Below are 24,095 nucleotides of genomic sequence, written 5' to 3'. Positions count from 1 at the left end.
ATGCCTGCTACCCCTCAGTGAACTGGTTCAGCTTATGAAACCATCAGAAAACTACAGGGTAATTTTTTTTTTTCTTCTCACTTAATGAGATGAATCAGTTCAACCAAGAGGTCTGACAAGCACAAACTGCAGTAGGAAGGAGCAGTGATAGGGACTAACCTTTACTGCAACAGTGAAGTGTCACACTGAGCTAACCTGAAACCAGGCTTTTTGCTCAATATATTGATTTTTATATATCCCAGGACTGGGTCCCTATGACCATACAACATGTGCATATACATAATGTGGGTTTTTTTTTACTTAATCCTGGACCTTCATAAATTCAATTACATCCTATTAACAGTCCATTTGTGACCCACTTAGTCGTAACTGGTACTATTTATTACTATTTTTGTCTGTTGCTTTCAAAAATTCATTTTAGTAAGTATAAAAATAAATATGCAGAAATAGAAGCTTTTTTAACACCAAAAAAATGAATAATAGTTTAGGAGGGTTGGGGTGGAAAGGCTGCTATACAAGCACACACAGAAACTCTGTTGGTTTGTTTGGTTTTTTTTGGAGTGAGTCTTAATAATTTAGATGGATTTATTTAAAAGTGCCCTCCTATTAAAATGTATTTGATCAGATAATATATTTGAAGTGGAAGCTTAATCATTGTAGAATTTATTAGGAATGAATTAACAAGCAGACAATAACACACTTTTGATTGCTCATCCTATGACATATCTGCTTAACTAGAGTCCATGACATAGAAATGCTGTTACCTGGTAGGAGTTTAGACCATTTGACTACACAAAGAAGTTGCCTCTCACAAAGATGATTCAGACTGGTCAGCAAGGAACTCGGTGTTTCGGGTTTTGTATTGTCATAACCAGCATAGACAACTTCTGGCTCAATGCCTCGTAAAACACTTATCATTGGGGGAACAAACTGTATTTCTTGATTTGGAGAAAAGGACAGCCTTTGGGTTAGAGACTGGCTTTCATCTTGAAGGGCTGCTGGCTGCTGGAGCGCGACATCTAACGTTCTCACAACCTTAATTTTGTTAAACTTTTTAAGTTTTCGACCTGAAAAAAGAAAATTGTTGATCTGTTAAAACGAATTAACCAGAAATATTAATATTTTTCAGTAGTGCTGGATTACACTTAATCTACACAAGGAAACTAGGACTGTCTTCACAAGAAGTTTTATATTTTTTGACTATTTATATAATTAAGAAATAATCGTGGAAAATTTTTAATAGTTTCTCCCCCCCCAATCTGCCTCCCTTCACTAAGAGATGAACAACACCCACCCATTAAAATTATCGCCATGAATTCTAGGTTACAGTAACCTCATAAAGTGTTTTCTGGTTCAATTCCCACTGTTCTATCATGTGCCGACAGCTGAGCCAGCTGGCTCTGTAATTCAGTTTCTATTCAATATTAATTAAGGATACTGTTTCTTTTTTCTCCTTACTACTTGGAAACAAATATGCTAGTAATTAATTACTACATACAGAAACAGAAACTCCTTTCCTCCAGTTCCATAAAGGCCTTTCAGTTTCATGGCTAGATTCTATTTTGATGATCCATAATGTAATATTTTCCTCTTTTTATCAGGAAGAAAGTAAAATTCAGGGGATGAGTGAAATGCCAACAAATACTGTAAAACCACATTAATGCTTACAAAACTCCTCCTTCTAAAGAATAATTTCTCTTTCTTGGTATTTGCAGTTCTTAGTTCCATACTGTAGTGGTTTGAAGAAGACTAACTAAAATAAAAGAAAAATAGCTAAACTGCCTTCCCAAAACAAGCACAGAATACTACATCTAGTATGGCTATGGAAATATACAGAGCTCTAGGTAGTAACTCTTCAAATTTCTTTCATGGAAACAGTCTGGCAGTGCACAATATAGATACAGAAAATCAGACCTTCAGGGGTTCAAAGACATCAACACTCAGCAACATGTTACCATATTACAAGTTTCAATAAAAAGACAAATTCATGTAGAGATGGCTGCATGGAAGATAGGTGCTTTAAACAGATCCTTGAAGGCGATGAAAACCCTATTCAGATCATGAGTTCTGCCAAATAAGTTTGGCTTAGTGAATAAAAGGGATAAAAAGTGCAACAAAGATACTGATATTTATGGTTTGGTTTAGGTGATGGACAGTAAGAGAGATGAAGGGTGATGGAAAAAAAAGGGTAAATCATTCTTCTAGCATAGAAAAATAAAGTTTACATATTTCAATCTTGAAAAAAATAATAAGGAAAGAGAAGGATTTGCTCAAAAAAAAACCATTTAGAAATCATGTGGATATTTTTACTTGTTGAGGTGTTCTTTTCTTTTAACAACAGCAGAAAAAAAGATGCACCAAATTTCACTGGATGGAAAGAAAATCCATGCTTATCAAACTGCTGAACCAATAAGAAACTGCATTATAAAATGGCAATATGCAAAAACAACTCTAAAAGCACAGGACATGAAGGGAAATAATAGAAACACAACAGTATACATCTGTTTGGTTCAATTAAAATCCAGTTTATAAAGTATATTGAGTTCCTTTGAAAAATGGTACTTTTACTTACAAGTGAAAGATTACACAACGGAACATCACACCCTACAGAAAGGGGACAAAGACTTCTCCATCTTTTAATGCCTTCTTTTTATTTTTGTTACAAGTAGTGCTGCGCTGTCACAATGCAACCAGTGCAGCAAAGAGGCCCCAGGCCATGAGAGCAGGGAAGCACACCTAAACTTCAGCACATGCTCTCAGTCTGTTCTCAACTATGTATGGAAGGAATTGAAAGAAGCTAGCATAGTCAGACTCATCTATTACTTTCCTCTAAAACACTAAAACAGAAAGGTTCAACAAAAAATGGCTTTTCTTAGGAGCGTGTCTATCCCATTTTCTTCAGGTGCTCCCATATCATAGAAGACAGCAAATTATACTAAAAAAGTGTCCCATTTTGGAAGACCTAGGATGTACACTTCACAGAATTGAACTGACATTTTCAAAACATTCATTAGTACATGTGTAGTACAAATTCAAACAAGATCAATACACCAATCATGAAAAGATTTCTTATGTCATTTCTAAATATTTTGTACAGAACAAATAGTATAGCTTAAATCAATTATTCTTTATGTACATCGGCGTAACTGGAGGAGCAATCAGAGATTGAGCAGATGAACACAATCTAAAATGCCAAAATCTACTTTTTAAAAAAAACCCATTTTTTTGTTATCTGTTATAAATATGTACGTTTATCCATTTCAGACACACACAAAAAAAAAGTGCACAAATGTGCAAACCTTGAATTTAAAATAAAACAGTACCTAAAATCCAAAAGGAGATTAGTAAACAAAATGTCATGAAACACACTTTATTGATGGTATAAATATGAGTGATGGGCTCTTCAGTAACACTTAGCATCAAATGCAGTCAGGGGTTAAACTCCCACTAACTTAACTGAGTTTAATTAGCTTAGTATCAAATGCCCCAACAATCTTATGCTCATTATATCACTTGTGGTAGGAATGCAAATATTTCTGATTAGTGACTCCTTAGTAAATAACCACACACAAACTTACACCTCATGTTGCAGGTGAACCAAAGAAGGCCCAGAAGAATAGACAATATATTATGGCAAGAGACTAGGGCCAATTTCTAGCAAAACAAAGCCATACATAATGCTAAACATGCTGGGAATTTCCCACTAACTATTGTTTAGGCATGAAGGAAAACAGAAGGAGCAACGCATTTGATAGTCCATAAATAATGATTTCAGGTATTTTCTGAAATAATGGCTTCAGATACTTTTACAGTTCAGAGAACAAGTAAAGAAAGAAACCAAACAGAGTGCTTATCACATGGAAACATTAGTAGTTATTAAGTACTCATGTTTCCAAGTGATTAAATGTATCAGAATTAATGCCACACTGGTTTGCAGAATTGCTTATGTGTTTATTTCTATTTATGTTTAACAGTCACCAGTTAAGCAACTCCACTTGTTACCTACCTAGTGGAGAGGTGAGTATTAGTAACTCACAGTAAACTTGCCCATATACCACAAGGAGACCATGTCAAATTAATGCAAACTCTTCAGGATATAAGGAAGGTAACAGTGACTTAACAACAGCTTAGTTTTTCAATTGCTGCTTACAAAAATATCCAGATAAGTTCCTGCTGCAAGGTAAACAGATGTCTCTAATTAGTCATATACTGTGTGACGAATGCTAATCCAGTCTGGCAACTGTACATCTTCATAGTAGAACCTGTCTGTGCATATTTAGACAGTATACCTTTCCTTTTAACATTTTCAGTAATTTGTTTTGACAGTCAACCACTCAATAAGTTTCTAAGTCCTCAGAGTTCCCTTACCCTAAATTACTACAAATAGCATGTGTACGGTCTTTGTGTACTACATGTACCTAGAAAACAAAGAAATTTTAAAATTATAACTACCCAATCTCATCATCAAATATATCATGATTTTCTCCTTAAGATATAATTCTGTATCTTAATATTCTTTTAACTAGGTATACAGAACCTGGTAAAAGGCTAGCCTCTAACTATCCTTCTCCATACCCTGTAATCAGGTGAAGAATGTCAATAATTTATTATTCTTGAGGGAACACTATGGCTCTGGCTTTGAGGTCACTACGCTCTTGTGTTTTGTATAGGAGAATACAGAATAAGCTGGGTACACCTTAGGAGGCTGTATACAACATAAAGGAGCAAAGCAGCAAACCAGAAGTCATACAGCTTGATTTTAATAAAGTCTTTGATACCACTTCAGAAGATTTTACCCGAAAAAGTTAATTTGAAATCACCTGCATGTGATCATTGCAACATGCACTGAAAGCTGACTGAAACAATGAAGAAAGCAATAATTTAGCAATACAACTGAACAAGGAATTGGTGATGGTCAGCCTGGGAAAATTACAGTCACTGACAGGAAATAAGAAAGGTGAGCATTTGTTTCTTCCAGGACCTGACCCAGCCACCTGCTATTCTGTTAGGTAGAAGATTAGAAAGGGGATATATCAACATGTCCAGTTATGAGATTATAAAACTCAAAGGCAATTAAAACTCCCATAGGCAATGGCAATTAAGGAATTATGAAATGTATCCTTTCATTTATACTTTCCTCCTGTATATCAAGAAAAAAAGAGTCCACATAGTGAAATCAGTTATTAAGGCTATTTGTTGCTACTCTGTAATGTACTTACAACCAACTACAGACTATTTTAGAAAAATTCAGGTTCATTTTATTGCTTTGAAATTAGGGTTGGAAGATGGATCTGTTGCCAATGTAATATAATATTCTTCATCTGTATGGTTGCCACACAATAACATTCAGTGGAAGGTAAGTGTACTCCTCCCAGCAGTTTAATTAACATAATGAGACTCTCTAGAATCTTAGTTAACATCCTACAAAATCTTAGTCATTCTCACCTTGATTAAGCAATACAGGAGGACTCTGTTTCATAACTGAAGGCTAGCATTAAGTAGCAATTACTTGGTCTTAATTAAGTAGCAGGAGTGAAAGAACAGAAGTATATTTATGTAAGATCTGAACGGCAGAAATCAGAAAATGCACAAAACATCTTAAAGCATAACAGGCTGCAAAAACAAGAAAATATTTACAGCAGTGACAATTCTGATTCATTAAAAATACTCAAGGATGTAGCTAAGTAAGTAATTTGTTCCATGAACTGGAAATTTGCACATGTCCTGGGGAAAAATTTCTATGCCTAGTAGCACCTCATATATGAATCATACTGTGTTGATCAGCACAGCAAGTCACGGGTAGGAAATACTGCTCATGTGAGGCTATAAAGGAAATACAAGAAATGCCAGAAGATCAGAAGTAAGGACAACAGCAACAGTAGGAAAAGTGTTAGGGTTAAACAGCCTATCTTCAGATTTTCTGTTGGTTTGAATTTTAAAATCCGCTTTTACAAATAATATAATCTCACTCCATCTTTCCTCATTTTTTTGCCCTACATTTGACTTTACTCCTTCTTTCAGTATTAAGCATGCCAGGATGAGACAGAGTGCACCCTGAGTAAGTTTGTAGATGACACCAAATTGGGTGGGAGTGTTGGTCCGTGTGAGGTTATAAAGGCTTCACAGAGGGACCTGAACAGCCTGGATTGATGGGCTGAGGCCAACTGCATGAATTTCAACAAGGCCAAGTGACAGGTCCCATGCTTGGGTCACAACCCCATGCAATGCTACAGGCTTATGGAAGAGTGGCTGGAAAGCTGCTCAGCAGAAAGGGAGCTGTGGGTACTGACTGACAACCACTCAAACATGAGCCAGCAGTGTGTCCAGGTGGCCAAGAACATCAATTGCATCCTGGCTTGTATCAAAAAAAGTGTGGCCGGCAGGACTACAGAAATGATGGTCCCCCAGTACTTGGCACCAGTGAGGCCACACCTTGAAGACTGGGTTCAGTTTTGGGCACCTCTATACAAGAAAGACAGAGGTGCTGGAGCAGGTCCAGAGAAGAGCAATGAAGCTGGTGACGGGCCTAGAGCACAAGTCTTACGAGGTTTGGCTGAGGGAACTGGAGTTGTTTAGCCTGGAAAAACTGGAGGCTGAGGAGAGATCAGCATCCACCTCTACAGCCTCCTTCCAGGGAGTTGAAGAGAGTGATAAGGTCTCCCCTCACAAGCAACAAGTGACAAGACAAGAAGAAATGGCCTCAAGTTGCACCAGGGGAGGTTTACATTAGGTATTAGGAAGAATTTCTGTACTGAAAGGGTTATCAAGCACTGGAACAGGATGTCCAGGGAAGTGGTTCAATCACCATCCCTGGATGCGTTTAAAAGTCCCCATCGATTTTAGGGGCACGGTGTAGCAGTGGATTTGATAGACTTAGGTTATGGTTGGACTCAATGACTTTAAAGGTCTTTTCCAACCTAAATGACTCTACGATACTATGATTTCAATCTGCATAGAATAATTAGTTTCCTAATGTCCCTAGAACTGTTGGCATCTCTAAGAGAACCTGAAATACTGCATTCAACCTGATGCAGCTGAGGAATAACTAGAGATGCCACAGTCCTGGATCTATTTCCTTTTGTCCATTGCCCCACTGTTCTCTTCTACTTCTTATTTGCTGCCAGACCACTTCTTTCCAGAAGATGGGAGTAGGCAGGAGATATCAGAGCAGAGATCTGATGAGATGCCATGTCCCTCTGAGAACTCGAAGAAAGTAGACTGGAACAATCTCCTCAAAAAAATGCAAGACAGCTTTGATCAGGTGTATTTAGAAAAAGGCTAAACAACAAAACAAACTGGTTAGATAGAACAGCATAGCACTAAATACAAAGAAACTATTCATACTTGCTTAGTCACAGCTGAGAAAAAAAAAACTAATCCAAAGAGAAAGAGGAAATTTTTAATCTTTTCATACACAAAAGAGTCAGAGCACCTCTATCCTCAGGTTTTAGTTTCAAGTATGAGGATATAACATCCTTATAGGATGACACACTAATGAGGACATACCATCTCATCCATATTGCTAGCAGAAATGTCCAACTTTTTCCACTCTAGGTACCAACACCCACTGCAAATTTTATATATTAAAGAACACTAGGAAAACTAGCATCTACATGCAAAATGTACAACGAAGTCAAGCCTTCTAGCTACTTTTTCTATGTAAAATTACTATGTAGAACAATGCTAAAGCAAAAGGAGTAGATGATGCTATAGAGTCATCACACACTCTTCTGCTTGTTGAAACAGTGTTGCCTGTGGTTTTAAAACACTTGGAGTTTAGTTATTGGTGTTATCCAAGCTATCATACATGAAAATTTGGGATAGATCATCATCAAACTCTTGACCGTGCAAAACTCAGAGCTGGGAATTAATTTTTACCTGTATTAATTTACACCAGTTAGAATCATACAAAGGTTTGGGTTGGAGGGGACCTTTAAAGATCATGTACTCCAACCACTCTGCCACAGGGAGGGACATCTTTTATAGATCAAGTTGCGCAGACCTTACAAGAAGACCTTACAAGTTGTTCCAAACCTTAAAAGACAGGCATTATAACTGCCACCTCCTCCTTTCCTGAGTCTCCAGTCTTACCACAAATTCCACAACTCACTCCAGACCCCTGCCTCCTTAGCATTCTTCTCTTCCAGGCCTGGATAAACAATGCTTTAGGTTCTGTCTTGGTAGTAATACTGTTCCTCTACTGCACTGCAACTCCAGCTATAAAACATCACTTCTCTCTGAAAAGGAACCAAAGGGCATGTTCTTCACCTGTTGTCCCTCCTCCCCTACTCCAGTGCTACCAACACGCTTGTCAGCTCTGTGTTTTTTTACTGAGAGGCAGTATCGACTGACCAAGGCACAAGAAGGAGGGAGAGAGTACCACCAATTAGTTTAACAGCTTGTTACTCTGTCTCCTGTGTTCTGGAGCGAGAGGGATACAGTTTGGAGAAGACAACTCAAAGAAGAGGCAGCACTGAGAGTCTAGGGAGGTTTGGGGGTACCACACAGAATTCAGTCTGTACCACAGCATCATCCCTCCCTCCTCTCATCCCACTGGCTGTTTCCTGGTCTTGCAGAGATGTCAAGAGCTGCTCTGTTTGGGAACCATTGATTCATGCCACAGATAAAAGTACAGAACGTAAGGATGACTCAATGACCATGTGTGCAGAACACTCCAACTCCACACCGTGTTACAGGAGCTGAAAGTGTACAGCTATCCAACCACAGCCTGAGTCTGGAAATTACACACACATTTGAACTTACAAACTAGCACAGATTAGCAAGATAATGAAACCACACAAGTATATGATGCCAGTTCTTCCTTCAGGGATATAAAACAATACATAAAATGCAGCAACAGAGAGAGATGTTTGATACAATAAAATAAATTACATTACAAAGACACCTGTTTTTGCCCTTCCTGTTTTTTTTTAATTCTGTTTGAGAATATATTCTATCACCTCTAGCCATTTTCTTATAATCTTAGCCATGTATTTTCAAGCTTTGTTCTGATCTAAACCTTTAGATAGCTAAAGTTCTTAGGACGAATATGAAAAAAATACAGGAAAAATACAAGTCACCCCTGCATGTTAGCACAGCAAAGCTTGCCATGTGACTACCTGATACTACACCATTTTCTCCCTATAGGTTTTCAAAGGTTTAGTGCTCAATTTTGATTAATGTTACATAGAAAAAGCAAATCTATTACAGTAAAAACTAATACAGAGATGGGAATTCCTAGCATTTGTGCAAAGTCTGTAGTGTTGGTGCAGCCACTGGCTGGCCCTCTTCAGTGGAACGGGAGGATATAATTTTGACAGGTACTCAAAGCAATGATGGAGAGCACAACAGAAAAGAGAAGGGGACAGTACTGGTTCCCGATTTTACTGTCAATCTCAATTTGCTGCTTTGTTTTTTACCTACATCAAATCTTCTGATCCAAAATTATTAAAAAATACGAACCAAAGACACAATTCCTGCTCTTGCAAGAAGGCAGTGTGAGTAGAAGGGTATACAGCAGGAGAGGGAGATTCCTACAGAAAGTTATTTTTGTTTCAGGATTTCCAGACTTATTAAAGAAAAATGATAAGGAATTTTAAAACTTCAGGCAATTCTTCCAAAAATAACGTTTTTATCTGGTTCTTTGCAGTATGAAAGTAATGTTGTTTAAACTTGACAGATGGAAGGTAGTGTTCTTGGCTGCCTGTTTTTCTGAATGTAATTTGAAAAGCAGCTCACCTCCCAGGACCATACCAGCTTGACAGCACTTCCTCAAGCGACACGCCGGACAGTTCTTCCTCCGAATTTTATCGACAATGCAGTCATTTCTTCCAGCACATAAATAGTTGTGCTGCCCTGTAGCCAAGAGAAAAACAGGGTTAATACTGTGTTTTCTAACATGACAAAATTATTTCTGCCCATAAATGTTCCAAAAGTAACAGAGAATTAAAAAAAAAGTATACTTCAACCACTAAAGGACTCCATTTTATTTTAACTTTCAATCATGTGTTGCAATTGAAACATTCTATAACCTGTTATAGACTATGTATGCACATTATATATAAACTATTTATATATAATGATTTATTTGGCCTATTTAAGAGTGAAATTCCCCAACTATGAAATTCCAATATAATCAGCAGGTAGTATGAACTGCTTAGATCACTGCACGATCAATATTTCTTAAGCATGAGGACAGACTCATTAGCTTCTTTCCAAGTTAAGTTATTGTTCCTGATTTTAAAGAATTTAAGTAAATTCTGCTTGGATTCATGTAGAGTTTCTGACAGAAAACTGAATTAAGAAGTTGGGATAGTGCAAAAAAATATCCCTTTAAGGAGAGTAAATTAGCTCTGGTGGAGAAACAGTTTTGTACTAGACCTGTTGAAGTACCAGCTGAACAGTTGCACCCAACACAGCCCAAAAGGACAAATAGAAGCTGGTTGAAACTTTTTGGTTTAGGTTAGCTCTTAGTTTATTGCTTAATTCTGAAGGACTCAGTTAGGAAGACCCTGTCACTACTGTACTACAATGGAATCTTTTTAATGAAATTGGCTTCCAGTGGAGTAAAATATTAAATTCAGAGGACATCCTGACACAAACTTCAATGATACTTCCAAATTTCACTTGAAGAGAATGTGAAAGGAATACTTTTATGCTTTACTATAATATTATTTCTGTGATTGATTTTGATTTTCAATAACTTAACAATGCTAAGTACGTAAGTAAGAAGAAATCAAAGCTAATTTCCACATATCCTTTCAAATTAAGCTCAGGTTTATCCTATAAGGCTTAACTCTAAAATCCTGCCAGTTCGTGCATATCATCCTATATTCGTTTCTCTGTTTTCAGTTTCTTACCATTACATAGCATGAAAATAATTAAAAAGTATTTATTTTTAGAGCAACAAAATGGATAAAAAAAATTATGGACAAACCACAGAAGTACAATTACCAGGGATACTTCCTTCACTTAATATTGTGGATGTAGACCTCCAGATATAACAGAATTGAATACCAAAAATTTTTAAATTTTCACTCATTTCTAGACCAGTATTACTCTGACTTAGCCATCTGATGTCACCAGTAGCAAACAAATCTGGGATGATTATTCTACACAGATGCTGTTATTCAGTTTTCTTTATTCTGTCCTTTCATTGCACAACGTAAATGAACAACTGTTCACCAATAACTTTTCTCCACAGAAAAAAAACAAACTGAAAATGAATCCTCAGATGAAAATGCAGAACCCTCTGCTCTAAGAAAAGAGCTAGTGCTAAACCATGTGACTCGATGTCTCTCCTTCTGTGCTAACATTTTTTTAGATAATTAACTTCTCTACCCATCCTTTTAAGGATAACTTGTTTGGTTTTAGTTAAAGAAACCTGATTGCCTGAAATTCATTTTTATAATAGTTTCCTTTTATTTAGAAAACAATGAGTAAATAAAGGCAACTGCCTCATGCATTGCCTGGCACTTAAAAATTATTTAGCAATGCAGTAAATAAGAAGAAATTCTCATTTACTTTCTCCCATCAATCCAAATCCTGGATTCTGTCTTACAAGAAACATTAACACTAGTAACTGAATGAACACAAATTTGTCTTGATTTTGGCAGCACATCAGGAAGCAAAACGCTTCTTTTGAACATGTCTTCCTTGGGATTATTTGCATTTTTTCCTCATTTTACTTTGCCTTTATTAGCTGCAAATGCATTCAGTCTTTTGATAATCAAAACTAGTTTTAAACCTCTGTTAGTTTAACTAAAATCTGTGAAGGATCAGATAATCTCTGCACTGTGGCATTTTGGTGCTTTTATGTACAGTTAAATTTACAAAGGAAGGCTTAAGTGTAGGTTAAATTTTGTTTATGGGTGTCTTGGTTTTGGGGACTTTCTTTGGTTCCCTGAAAGGTACATCTTCTGGACCCCTTTTTAAGGGAGTCCTTTGAGTCTACACAACGTGGTCTGAGAAAAAAGGAAGACTGATTTTTGGTTTTCTTACAAAAATATGAATCTGGCACCTGCCACTTCCTCAGAAGTCCTCATCCAATGTTAAGTTTTCAATACGTGTTTACTTCTCACTTCTTTTTGAAAATGCATACTGTGGCTCTCTCAACACATCAACATATCAGCTTGTGACCTAGATTTGATTGGGAATGTGGAGAAAATACAGAGACAATTTCATCTGCTACTCATATGTTGCAGATTCTTGTAGGACAGGATTTTCCTATACCTCCATCAAAGTCCACTTGTGTCAGCAAAGGTGGAAGTCCTCAAGTGAACAGGCAAATACAACTTTAAGTAGTGCAATGATTACTGCTACACTGGTAGGTTTATATGAGCAAGTGGTCAACATGCCAGTGGTCTGCACACATAAACAACATCACAAGTTTTGCCATCACAAAAGCTGCACAGATGGTACTCCAGTACCAGGACATTTTATTACTGCTGGAAGTAGCATAGACACTGTCTTTAAAAGCTACACTATTAACTTAGCTCATTGACGTGCTGTAAGTCACTTAAAATCACTGGAGTAAACTAAGGAGTTGCAGAGATTTTGCAGATGTGCAAAATACGGACCACATAAGGGTTTATCTGCAGCAGGGGTATCAGATGCAAACAATCAGTTATTTGGGCAAGTGCGTCTGTGCTGAACTGCTGTCACCCTGCACAGAAGCAAAGCACTTGTTTGTAAACTCTCACTTCCTCCTGCTGCAAATAAAAGTATTTTTTCAAATCTTTTTTTCTCTTTCCCATATGTGATTCTGCCTCCCTGTATCACTCAGAACTGGCAATGCCTTTATATAGAATCATGCTATCCCAACCAGTGGAGGACTTCTTTGCAAAACATACCACTGTGTTTTATTTAGTCTAGGTTTAGCGTTCTGTCTAAAAACCACAGAGATCTATCACATCTCTTTGTAAATTTATTGCCAGATGTCCCTCAATGTCAACCTTTTGCTTCCTGAGAGCTAACCTCCAGATTTTGCTCAATAAATTATTACCAGTATCCTTTACTTCTTACAATATTTTTCAAAAGTATCAATCAAATTTATAGATTTCAAAAGTCAAGGAATTGCTCTTTCAACATAACTAACTCTGGAACTCCTTGTCAGGGGTTCTTGTGGAAGCCAATAATAAACACATTTTCAAAATAAACGAAATAGAAAATAAGTTCACCTGCATACTTACACTAAATATAATGGTACAGATGTAGCTTTTGAGTACAAGTTTGATATCTGGAAGCTAAGACAATATATCAGGGTAAGGATTACTCTGTACTTGACAGTCAGGTTTTCCCTAAGTAGGCAGATAGTCTAGCCTAATTCAGTAATGGGAAACATAGTTAATTTGACCTTTGGTCAGACCTAAATCTAACACTTCCATTTGCACAGTTTCAATTTGCAAAACAGCAAATGTGGGTTGAGTTTACCTCTCACGATGTGGGCTTATCAGCTTCGGTCTTGGGGAACTAGGAATATATACTACCCAGTTTCTAATACCGAAAATACACCCTTCGTGTGCTATTACAGGCCATTATAGTCTCCAAAAGTCCCCACATCTCAGGAAGTGTTTTTTAATAACTTAATACCAATTTCATTTCTATGCTAACATTTTTTTCTGAAAATAAAAAGGTCACTGAAGTTCTACTTAACACTCTAACCACTTAACAAAATAAACACATCTCCCCATAGACCATAACATGCATAATCTCTTTATAAAAAGCCCAGTAGTTAGTGGAGGACTCACTTTCAGTTTCCTTCTTTGCCCACTGAAATAAAATTCTTATTTTCCAACTCTTAGGCAGGTGTCCTGACTATTACTCTATAGTCTATACGGGTATAAGGACTTGCTACTGATGCAAATCTGCTTCACAGCAATGCATTTAGGATTCAACGGACCAAAAAGCACAGAGTGGATGCCAGAGTAACTTGTCAATGTGTTTCATCATGGAATCTTCTTCATAATAATATAGTTCAAAGTGAAAACAAAGAATAACTGCATCCCAAGGCATCCAACAGCCTGGTGGTGAGGGCTGCAAGGAGAAAAAGGTGTGTTTGACTCCCTCCAGGCACTGGAGGTGATTAACATCACTCTCCTATCCAGGGTGACCGCCTCACTTTGTCTATGTGCCAAGTGATGGGGTTTGAGATTACAACAAGTACCAGTAACACCATCTTTGGGAAAACAGTCTTTCATTCCTTTGCCTTAATGACATGTGATGAGAAAAAGAGTTGAGTAAAAATGTTTTGTTCAAAAACTGTAAAATGTTCATTTCTAAGCCAAACAGTACTTTTTTTATAGTCTGCATTGGTGAACAGATTTACAACTAATTTTTGATGTAATTCTACCTGTAACTAAGTTTTGGTATTCAGACAATCATAAAATGCTTTGTGTTGGAAAGAACCTTCGAAGGTCATCTAATCCAGCCCCCTTGCAGTGGAGCAGAGGTGTCTGTATCTGAGGCTGCTCAGAGCCCCATCCAGCCTGATGTCACATGTTTCCAGGGATGGGGCTTCTGCCAACCATTCTGGGTAACTTCTGCCAATGTCTTCCACTCCAATGTCTACTGGTTTTAAACATATCATCTTACAGTCCTCTGTCAGGTTTTTTTTTTTACTAAACGGACCAAACAAAAATTGGTTTCTCTAGAAGGGAAGCACATCTTCAAACCACCATAATATCTTGCACTGCTTTCCTTCTCTTCAACAACCACTTCTGACATTTGCAACATCCTTGACTGACTCTTTCATTCTCTTGTATACTGATATCAAAATGTTCCTGCCTTTTGCTGTGAATCCTGCAACACCATTGCCTTTCTCCTTCCAAAACCCCTTCTCCACACAGCAACCTGAGCACATTGTTTTTATGATATCTACAAAACAGAATAATTTAATGTAAATATCCTTTTTTTTCATTTACTTCTGGACAGAGCTAAAAGTTGCAATCCTGTTTTTCAATCTTTTTAATTTCCCTGTCTGTTCCACCATTTCCAACAAGAAAATAAATATACTTAAAAAAAAACAAACAGAAGAACACAATGAAGCAATATTAAGTCCCATTCCACAGAAACTACCTTGAACTACAAAACCAGATTACTGTTTCATATTTATTTTCAGTTGGTTTGCTTAGATTGTTCACCACTGCAACACTTTAAAAGGCATAGTCTTTGACTCTAAATACAGGAACTGGCAACAGTAAAAATTTTTGACAGCTAGTATCTTTCAGAAGGAGATACTGGCTTCTACAAGTCTGTATTTCTTTTTATGGCACTGTATCACATTGCTCCTTGGTCAACATTTTTTAAGCAATTAACTACATCAGTGGCATGAATATATAAAATGATGGCGCCATCAGCTTTTTTGTCAGTAAGGGGTCTATTTTTTATACATATAGAATGTGGGATCTAAACACAAAACCTATTTTAACAACATTCCAATTATTTCAGAGGTATACATCATTAAAATACCATTTGTTGTTGTTCTTATCCCTGAGTGCTATATTCTCCTACCAACATAAAAAGCCTCATATTTGCACTTCAGTCATCCCATCATTCTGATGTTAGTGAAAGTATCATAGCATGTTGCCATGGCAAATTTTTTCATATATATATATATTTTGCTTTTATTTCTTGACTCGTCCTACGACTGAACTAGTGGGACAGGGTAACTCTAAGAGTAATAATGATAGAAAACTCAGAAACATTACTAGCAGAAAAAGGCAATATGCAAAAAAAAAGCTATTGCTGCCCATTTATCAAAACACCAAATGGACAATAAACTGCTAAAAAAAAAAACTGTGAAAAGGGGATTCATTTGATTAATGAGATTCTGAAGTGTAAACACTCAGAAAAACAGGTAGCATACACTCACTTCTTGGGCACCAGAGAAGAACAGGCACTTTAGGAGGCAATTCGTCTTTAGTAGATGTCTGAATTTTGGTTACTAACCTATTACTCTCCAAAGGACATTTAAAGTCCTTAGTGCAATTACAGTTGTCCACATTGCAAATGCCTACAACTTGGTGGAACAGATCTCACATGAAAGATTTTCTCTGAGGATAAGTGAAGATGGTACAAGAATACAAGCACAGGGCAGTGTTCTCTTGGATCTCAATGTCTGCATGTAAACCTTTCTAACTGCACAAGATTCCAGGTTGCTGAAATGTGCCTGGATGCTAACTGATGTTAAGCAGCAGCCACACGTGAAACGCTGTGAAGGAGCCGTGGCGAGGTGTCGCCAGGCAGGCTCTGAAGTGCAGCCCTGTCTCACTGCACACAACGGCAGGTTGGGACATACCACTCCTCACGTCTGTCCACTCAGCAGTTTCTCACGTGCACCTCGCCCTACTACGTCACCAGTGCTGCAGAACAGATACACAGCTCACACAGATGGACACCGTCAAACCTGTATCTGTTTGCAGCAGATAACACTTGGACTTTAAAATACTTACGTTTTATATATTTATGTTATGCAATTTTAAGGTATTTTAATATGTAAAATCAAAATTATTTTATATAAAAATCATACAATATACATAATACTCTATATGTTCAATAGTTACATAGAAGTAATAGGAAGTATTTTTCATATTTATTATATTTTTTTATGTACTAAAGAAATCTATTAGCTACCTTGGTGATGTGGGTGGGATTCATCACCAAATGCAGACAGGGCACATTCTCACCTGACACTCCCTTATACTCAGTGTTGAGAAACAGTTACTGTTAGAGCACTGTTCTTTTCACTCCCAGTAGATATTTAAAATAAGTCAGCAAACTACTTCCCAGAAGTTCCTGTTTCTCTCCGTTCACTGTAAAGTGAACTTAAGATGAGTTCAGGTTACTCACATTGAGTGCATGTGAAGTTAGAACAGAGGAGTATCAGCAACACTGCACTGTCATTAAAGCATGCAGTTTTACACTACCTGAAATAGCTTCTATTCCACCTGAAAAGATGTTTAACATAATATCTGTTTCTAAAATAATACATAGCAAAGGCAAACATTTCAGTATTTATATTTCTGCAGCTGTTTATGTTCCAACCCACATCTATCAGGAAACCAGTAACAAGACACAATGAGAGCAGTAGGAAGCCCAGCATTAGCTCAGTAGCCAAAGTACCAGAACAAAGGCAATCTTAGCTTATTCACTTCTTGAGCCTCATGCGAACCTATTCATGAAATCAGTGTTTGTTAAATGGCTGAACAAAAAATACTTTTGAAGTCAGAACTATGATGAATACACACAATTATGTATCGGTACAGATTTTCATGATGCAAATTCTTTGCTCTCACAGAAGCGGCATTTCTCACTTGAATTTTACGACCCTCGGTGAAGTAACTTTATATGTTTGTATTTGGAAATACACCTAGCCTACTGTACATAAACGCATTTTGGTCACACAGAAAATAAAAGAGCTTGCATAATATTAAATCTGTTATATTAAGTGAAAAGCATTTTTATCTCTCAACATGCCATATGTATGCTCTGTATATTTGCCTGTTCTCTGCTTCAAGAAACTTCCACCACTATCAGATTTACAATACATGCTGTACCATATTCTGATCCCAAGATCCAACCTGGAAAACGGGATTGAAAATCAGAAATCCCTGCAGAGTTAGGAGAAAAATGAACTTTTTACATCTGCCTCAATTGCACAGCCGAAAGGGTCTCTACAGTATCGTACTTCACCCTGTGTTCAAAGAGTTTTTATTAGTGGTTGACATTTTTTAAAACACTTGGCATGCTGTGCCATTTTACAATCTTAAGCTATGGAAAGCAGCAGTTTTCCTTATGCACAGTGTGTCACGACACGTAATGAATCATGTCAGCACAATACGCTATGTATATGCCTATATAGCACAAGTCATGTAAACTTTACCAGAAAGCTTGGCTAAAGTCACAGTCAGCCTGCTTACTGTGTACACATAGCTCATCTTTAATTCCCCCACTTCCCACCCCAGTACCTCTTCATATACAGACAGTGGAAACTCTTGTGGAAATCCTACTTCCCGTCAGGCAGAGTTTGCCAGATCCAGGTCTTGGAGAGAAGTTCACACTCACTTTGTCAGTTAAATGTCATCTGCTACATACTGTTGAGCTCGTTCCCTGGCGCTATCATCTGCACAGAGCTGTTCCCCTGAGCTTGATGCACATACTAAAACTAGACATAGCTTAATCTGCTATACAATCATTTGATCACTTTTGTAATAGGGTCCCAGGTATTTAAACAAATCAGGAGTTAGCTTCTGACCCATCTGCTTGAAATGCTGGGGTCTGAACGCCGAGCCCCCAAATTAAGGTTGACATATGGGTGATTCCCACAGCCCTTCATACAGAGGTGGTGAGTTTGCCTTATAGCTTCCCCCCAGGGTGCGGCCGGCCCTGCAGGGAGAGCCATAAGGGAAATGAGCCCCAGGGGTCCCGCACTGAGTTGACAAAGGTCAGGTGTCTGCTTGGGGATAAAAGCTGGGACCACTTGCAGGGAGTCAGGAGTGTCTGTCTGTGGAGTGGACTCCACAGAGCTTCCTGGTTCAGGGCAGACCTCCTGACTCTCCCTGGAGCTGAGCCCCGGTCTGCTCACGTGAACGTGGCAGGATCAGGAGAGAGTCACTATGTGGTCACCTTTCTCTTATGTGTTCAGCTTGCTGGTCTGGCTGTTGCCCATGCCAACTGTGGGCAACCTCGGGTCTCTGTTTGTACTACCTGTTGTGGGCCGAGTCATGTCATTTGTGGGCTCGTTGGGGGTGGCATCAATCATGTCTGAGCTTGTTGACCTCTTTGTACCCCCGGCAGTCATTCATATTCTAACTTTTTTGTCTACAATACAGTCTGTGTATTGGTTCATCTTCCTGCTGGTGCTATCATTTTTGTTGGGCCTGGTCATTGTCAAAACACTGCTATAATATCACATATTCATGCTGGCCTCAAACTCTTCGGTTTGGACAGCTACTATTCATTAGATGTCAATAACATAAACACAGTGCATATGTAAATATAGAACAAATGAGAAGTGGGACTGTATATATGAAACATAGCACTTGAAATTTTTTTCAGGAGCTAGGTAATTTAAGTTTTTTATTAGTAAACTAATGTAAAGGAGACACTTTCATCAAAAAGGCAAGAATACAGGCCACCAAGAAAGGTCATGTTAGCAATAGCGTAACTCCAGAACCCCAAAATGCTACATGCTGGGTTCCTGTTCAGGGCAGAAATTTTACCCTGGTGTTACCCAAGCAATTGATCATAGTTGCCCTGCATGGTTTCACAGGAAAGTAGCTTTATAAAACATCACTGATGACTGACAATTTTGTGCTAAAAGAGTTCATGACTTAATCTTGATTCTGCTATAGCCCAGTTAGAAATATTACTCCCTGTTTTTTTTATCATGAACACGATATATTGGTAGCACTTAAATAACACTTGATTAGCAACAGAAAATTATCTTGAAAATATAGGAGTTTTACATATTTGAAAGTATTTTAAATATTTTTTCTAATTTATGTTTGATTGTTAACTCCAAACTGCTCATCACTCTGCTCACTGGCAGGAATGGCACTACCCCATCAGCCTCCTGAATCCAATTTTCTCTTTTCAAATATGTTAACTGAACATAAATAACAGTAACTTCTATAATTTTCATTATACCCAAAGGAGATCTTCAAAGGATTTTTTAAAAACCTTGCAATTTATTTGTACATTAAGCAAATCGTTTGACTAGTAAATCAGTTCTTTGTAAGGGACCAACAGAAAATGTATCACCTCTAAATGTAAATAAGTGTTTCCTAAAGGAAAAAAAAGTCTCTTTGTCCCTTTTCTCCTCCCCCACTTCCATCACTATCATCTCTTTTTCTTATCTGGTGTACTACAATTTTCCCTAAAAGGACTTGCATTTTTGTTCAATCTAATTCAGGATCCTACTTAGAGTAAAATATGCTTATTGCATTAACACCATTGTTTTCTTTGCATATATAGCACACATGAGGATCCAAGAACCCAAAAGACAGAAAATATCTACCAAGTCATATATATTTAAGAACTTGGCTTTAAATTCTCCACCCACACTTTCACCCTAAAGATCCTCACACAGTTCTGACCCCCTGTTAAGCTGTGTGTGTTACTACTAGTTACAGTCAAATGTATTAAATCATGGAAACACAGAAATGTTTAGGTTGGAAAAGACCTTTAAGATCATCAGGTCCAACCATTAACCCAGCACTGCCAAGTCCACCACTAAACCATGTCCTTCAGCACCACATCTACATGCGTTTTAAATATTCCATTATGTCCCAAAGGAAGCATTTAACTAACAGAGTGTTTTCCACACATTAAGGGAGAGTAAAATAAATGGTGTATGAATAGGACAATATCTGTGGAAAAATTACATAAGCTATTAGATTTTAAATAGTCAACATATCTGAGATTAGAGAAATACTTAAAATATATAATAAACATTTTTCCAACAAATTTAATACCACTATATGAAGTAACTTATCTACACACTTGAAAAATCTTGTAACATACAAAAAAGATCTCAAAAGGCACAAAATCCATGAAGTAGAAATGCCACCTATTTCCAGTCATGCTTTAATTTCTCATACTCATCAGTACTTTATGGAAAGTATATGAAAAGTAATGATTGTATTTTTGCACTCACAAAATTTAACATTATTTGCAATAATTATTATTTTAAAACCTCATGTTTATAGTAGTACTAAAAGTTTAAAAAGGTAAATAATGCATTCCCACTCAAACAAATAATGGGCCGGAGGACATTTTACATAAGAAAAATGTCTCAAATTTATACAGTTGCTACTGTGAATTTTTAAACATATTTCCTGTTGCATTTACAATAAAAATATTGTTTCTTCTTACAGAGGAGTAATTTGTCACCTTTATTTATGATAAGAAATAAAAGAGTACTTTAAATTAAATTAAATAACTATCCATAGATGGGATTATTTCAATGCTAGCAATTATATCCTATGCTTCCACCAAAATAGGAAGTCCATCTCTTTAAGGAACTCTCTGTAGACTTGCACTTTGTACAAAAAAAACAGGTAACACCATTTGTTCATCTTGTGCATGGCCACACTGTTCATGTCTGTCAGTCCTTCCCATAAGACTCAATAACCTGCATTTTGTCTTATTCAAGTCAGGTTTCTGAGATAGTTGTCCATTCTTTGAATATTCTTACTAAAAAACCCAAACACACTTCCTCACCACACCCTCAGCCTTTGGAATTATTTAAAAATTCAAAGTATGAACTTGCTATGTAAAAAATAAGCCTTTCGTTTGTGGAACTGTGTTAACCTCTTAATTCTCTGTATGTCTATATTCTTAATCTGGTAAAATTCTGCAAATACAGATTTTGATTCAATAATCAGTGACATCAACTTTAAGATATTCCTACTACCAACTTACACGCCTCTTTAACATCGATCATTAAAATATTTATGCTGAACATTAATAAAATGGTTTTGAGCAGGTTCACCTACTGCACAAGCACAGTTCGATACTAGTATAGGAATGAGACGGAATTCAGAAGTGACAGAATCAAATTCAAATAAAAAATTAAAATGCTACTCTATAGGTGGAAAGTGAATAATAGAACTTATTTTAAAATATGGCACCGATAAATTACACTACACTCATTCTTAAAACTTCAGCTCCCTGACTTTTTTAAAAATATATTGCTGATTCTCCAAAACAAGCACAGCAAAAAAGTGAAACCAGACGAAGAGCCCAGTTAGCAGTCAGTGAAACTTAAATGTATTCCTTTAAGTGACTTAAGAGCCAAGTGTTTTCCTTGCAGCTTACCACGGATGTTTCTAATGGCTTTCTCATGGATCCCATTAAATGTATCAAAGAAAATAGCACCAGCTCAAATATTTACCTTGCCCACCTAGCCCAGTGCTACCATTTTACAAGTATCTAGGATGTTAAGGGCAGAACATGCACATATTTTCAAAGTAGAAAGTAATAGCACACTGAAACAGAAGCTCTCTACCTACATTATTCTACTAAGCTTTTAATTTTCCAATATTCCCCTTTTCATTTGAATAGTAACACTCTATAAAGTTGAATAAACCATGTATCACAACAAGAAAATGATGCTCTGTTTTTATTTTAAGGAATCCTATACACTGTAACAATGGTGTTGTCAAGTATATGGAGCAGAATATCCTAGTTTTGATTGGATCAGATAAAAATCATAAAACGCAAAGCACATTTTAATGTGGAAGCATTTGGTTTACTGCTTCATCAGTTGAAATATAAAAAGCAATCTGCTTTTCTATTCCTATTTAAAATCTCAGTGGACAAGGCATATAATATAATCCAAAAAGAAAAACTAAATATAGGTATTGCTACTGATTTATTACACCTGCAGTGTCATTTTGTAATTTAACGGCTATTTGGAAAAAAAAGTCAAACCCATTTATTAGTATTATTATGAGTTGAAATTGTTCAGTGAAACCTGAAATATTTCCAGAATTTTCAGAAAGCCAAAATCTGCAACGTGTAAGCAAGAAAAATTCCATGACTTCAGAAAGATAATGAAGCCAAAATAAATTCATATCTATAATTAGTTTATACTCCTAAAATTTTTCCCTCAACAGCATTTACAATTTTTAAAACAAATTGTGTAATGTACAAGATTTTTATAAAACTCTGCCTATTCAGAAAAACTAACTGATAAGCAGTAAGTAACAAATAGCAAATACTTAAAGTAAAACAAATAACGCTGGCACAATCAACCAGGAAAGAATACAGTCAGTATTCACCGTAATATTTAGAGTTGCCAGCATGCCTACAGTGAATATTTTTAACTATCAGCAGTAAATAAAGAGAATGTCCTTAGCAGTGCCTAGAAAGATGTATTTCAGATAATTAGGAACAAAGGCATCATGTGTGTCGTACCTTCCATCGCCCTTTTAAAGAAGACTTTACAGCTTCCACAGGTAAGTACTCCATAGTGGCAGCCAGAAGCCTCATCACCACAGATGAGACAGATCTTCTGGGGCAGCGATTCAAAACTGTATTGAGAACTTTGGCTGGTTTCTGTGTCAGGCCTTCAAAAGAAAAAACAGTAAGAGAAATTAAGTATCCAGTTTTGCAACAGTTAACTACTTATCTTATTAATCAGTTTTATACTAAAAAACCCCCTTCCTTTCAAAATTTGTAATCAAGCTACAGAAGGACAATAAAAAGGCAAGTGTGATGCCTTTTCGTTTAAGGGCTTTGTCTCTACTAAGATAAAAAGAAATTTGTAACATCTGGCTAGTCATTAAATAGTAAAGTGGTGGAGAAAAAGCACAGCTGTATTTTCAGCTATTTTAGCTAAAAGAGTAGAACTCAGAAACTCTTCCTTCAGATCTGCTCTTGTGAGTGAAGTCATACTGACCAATACTCTTTTTTCCTGCACATAGAATGGTACAGAGAGGATCAATCAGAAGTCAATGGAATTTCAAAAGCCTCTTTCACAGGGGAGAAAACTAAATTCCATCTCAGCTGGAAAAATCTTTAATAATCAGTTTATCACCTCCCATTCAGTTGCAGCATCCTCCGCAGTAACTGAACTTTGATGAGCATATCAAGGATACTCCTGAACTTCTTTCCAGGAAAAGAAGCAGACTAAACTACTTAACCATTATGTTCACAAAAATAAAGGGTTTCCATTGAACCTGTAGCTTTGCATATATGTATTTTTGCAAATATGTTTAGGTAATGTACAACACCTTGGCATGATAGTAATCCAATTCATTCTAATAAATCAATATACAAGTGTTTCAGTTTTCTGTCTGAAATTAACTGGTGTTTTTCAAAGTCGGTAATAATATTTTGGAGAATATATAGGTATTTATGAATACTGTCTCTCTGTCAGTGAGGACAGTCTGGAGAACACTCTGCTGGAGCTGGTCACTTGCTCAGACACCAGACGGCACTGAACCATCACACCGATAAAGCCACAACTTATCCCGGAGCGTCACGGTGCCAGAAGATCTGGGAGGTGCCAGCTGCGAAGCCGCACACACACCCGGGACATCCAGGCGTGCACGAACTATACAGAAAGTGGGAACGCGGCTGCAGCTGCT

The 24,095-nt window shown here is 37.0% G+C and overlaps 1 protein-coding gene across 1 annotated transcript in view; it reads right to left on the bottom strand.

Moving 5' to 3' along the window:
- Window positions 1-23,072, bottom strand: part of PGR (progesterone receptor) — a gene marked incomplete at its 5' end in the record, with an annotated part of 34,506 nt that extends 11,434 nt beyond the window's left edge. Inside the window, 3 exons of the mRNA XM_008938667.1 lie at window positions 765-1,067; window positions 9,739-9,855; window positions 22,921-23,072. Coding sequence (XP_008936915.1) covers window positions 765-1,067; window positions 9,739-9,855; window positions 22,921-23,072 — 572 coding nt within the window. The remainder of the gene's footprint in view (window positions 1-764; window positions 1,068-9,738; window positions 9,856-22,920) is intronic.
- Window positions 23,073-24,095: the final 1,023 nt, after the last annotated feature.

This window comes from Merops nubicus, unplaced genomic scaffold (assembly GCF_000691845.1).
Source record: "Merops nubicus isolate BGI_N331 unplaced genomic scaffold, ASM69184v1 scaffold5834, whole genome shotgun sequence".
Taxonomy (NCBI): Eukaryota; Metazoa; Chordata; class Aves; order Coraciiformes; family Meropidae; genus Merops; species Merops nubicus.
The sequence above is the reverse complement of the archived record's forward strand: the minus strand, read 5'-3'. Positions and strand labels throughout refer to the sequence as shown.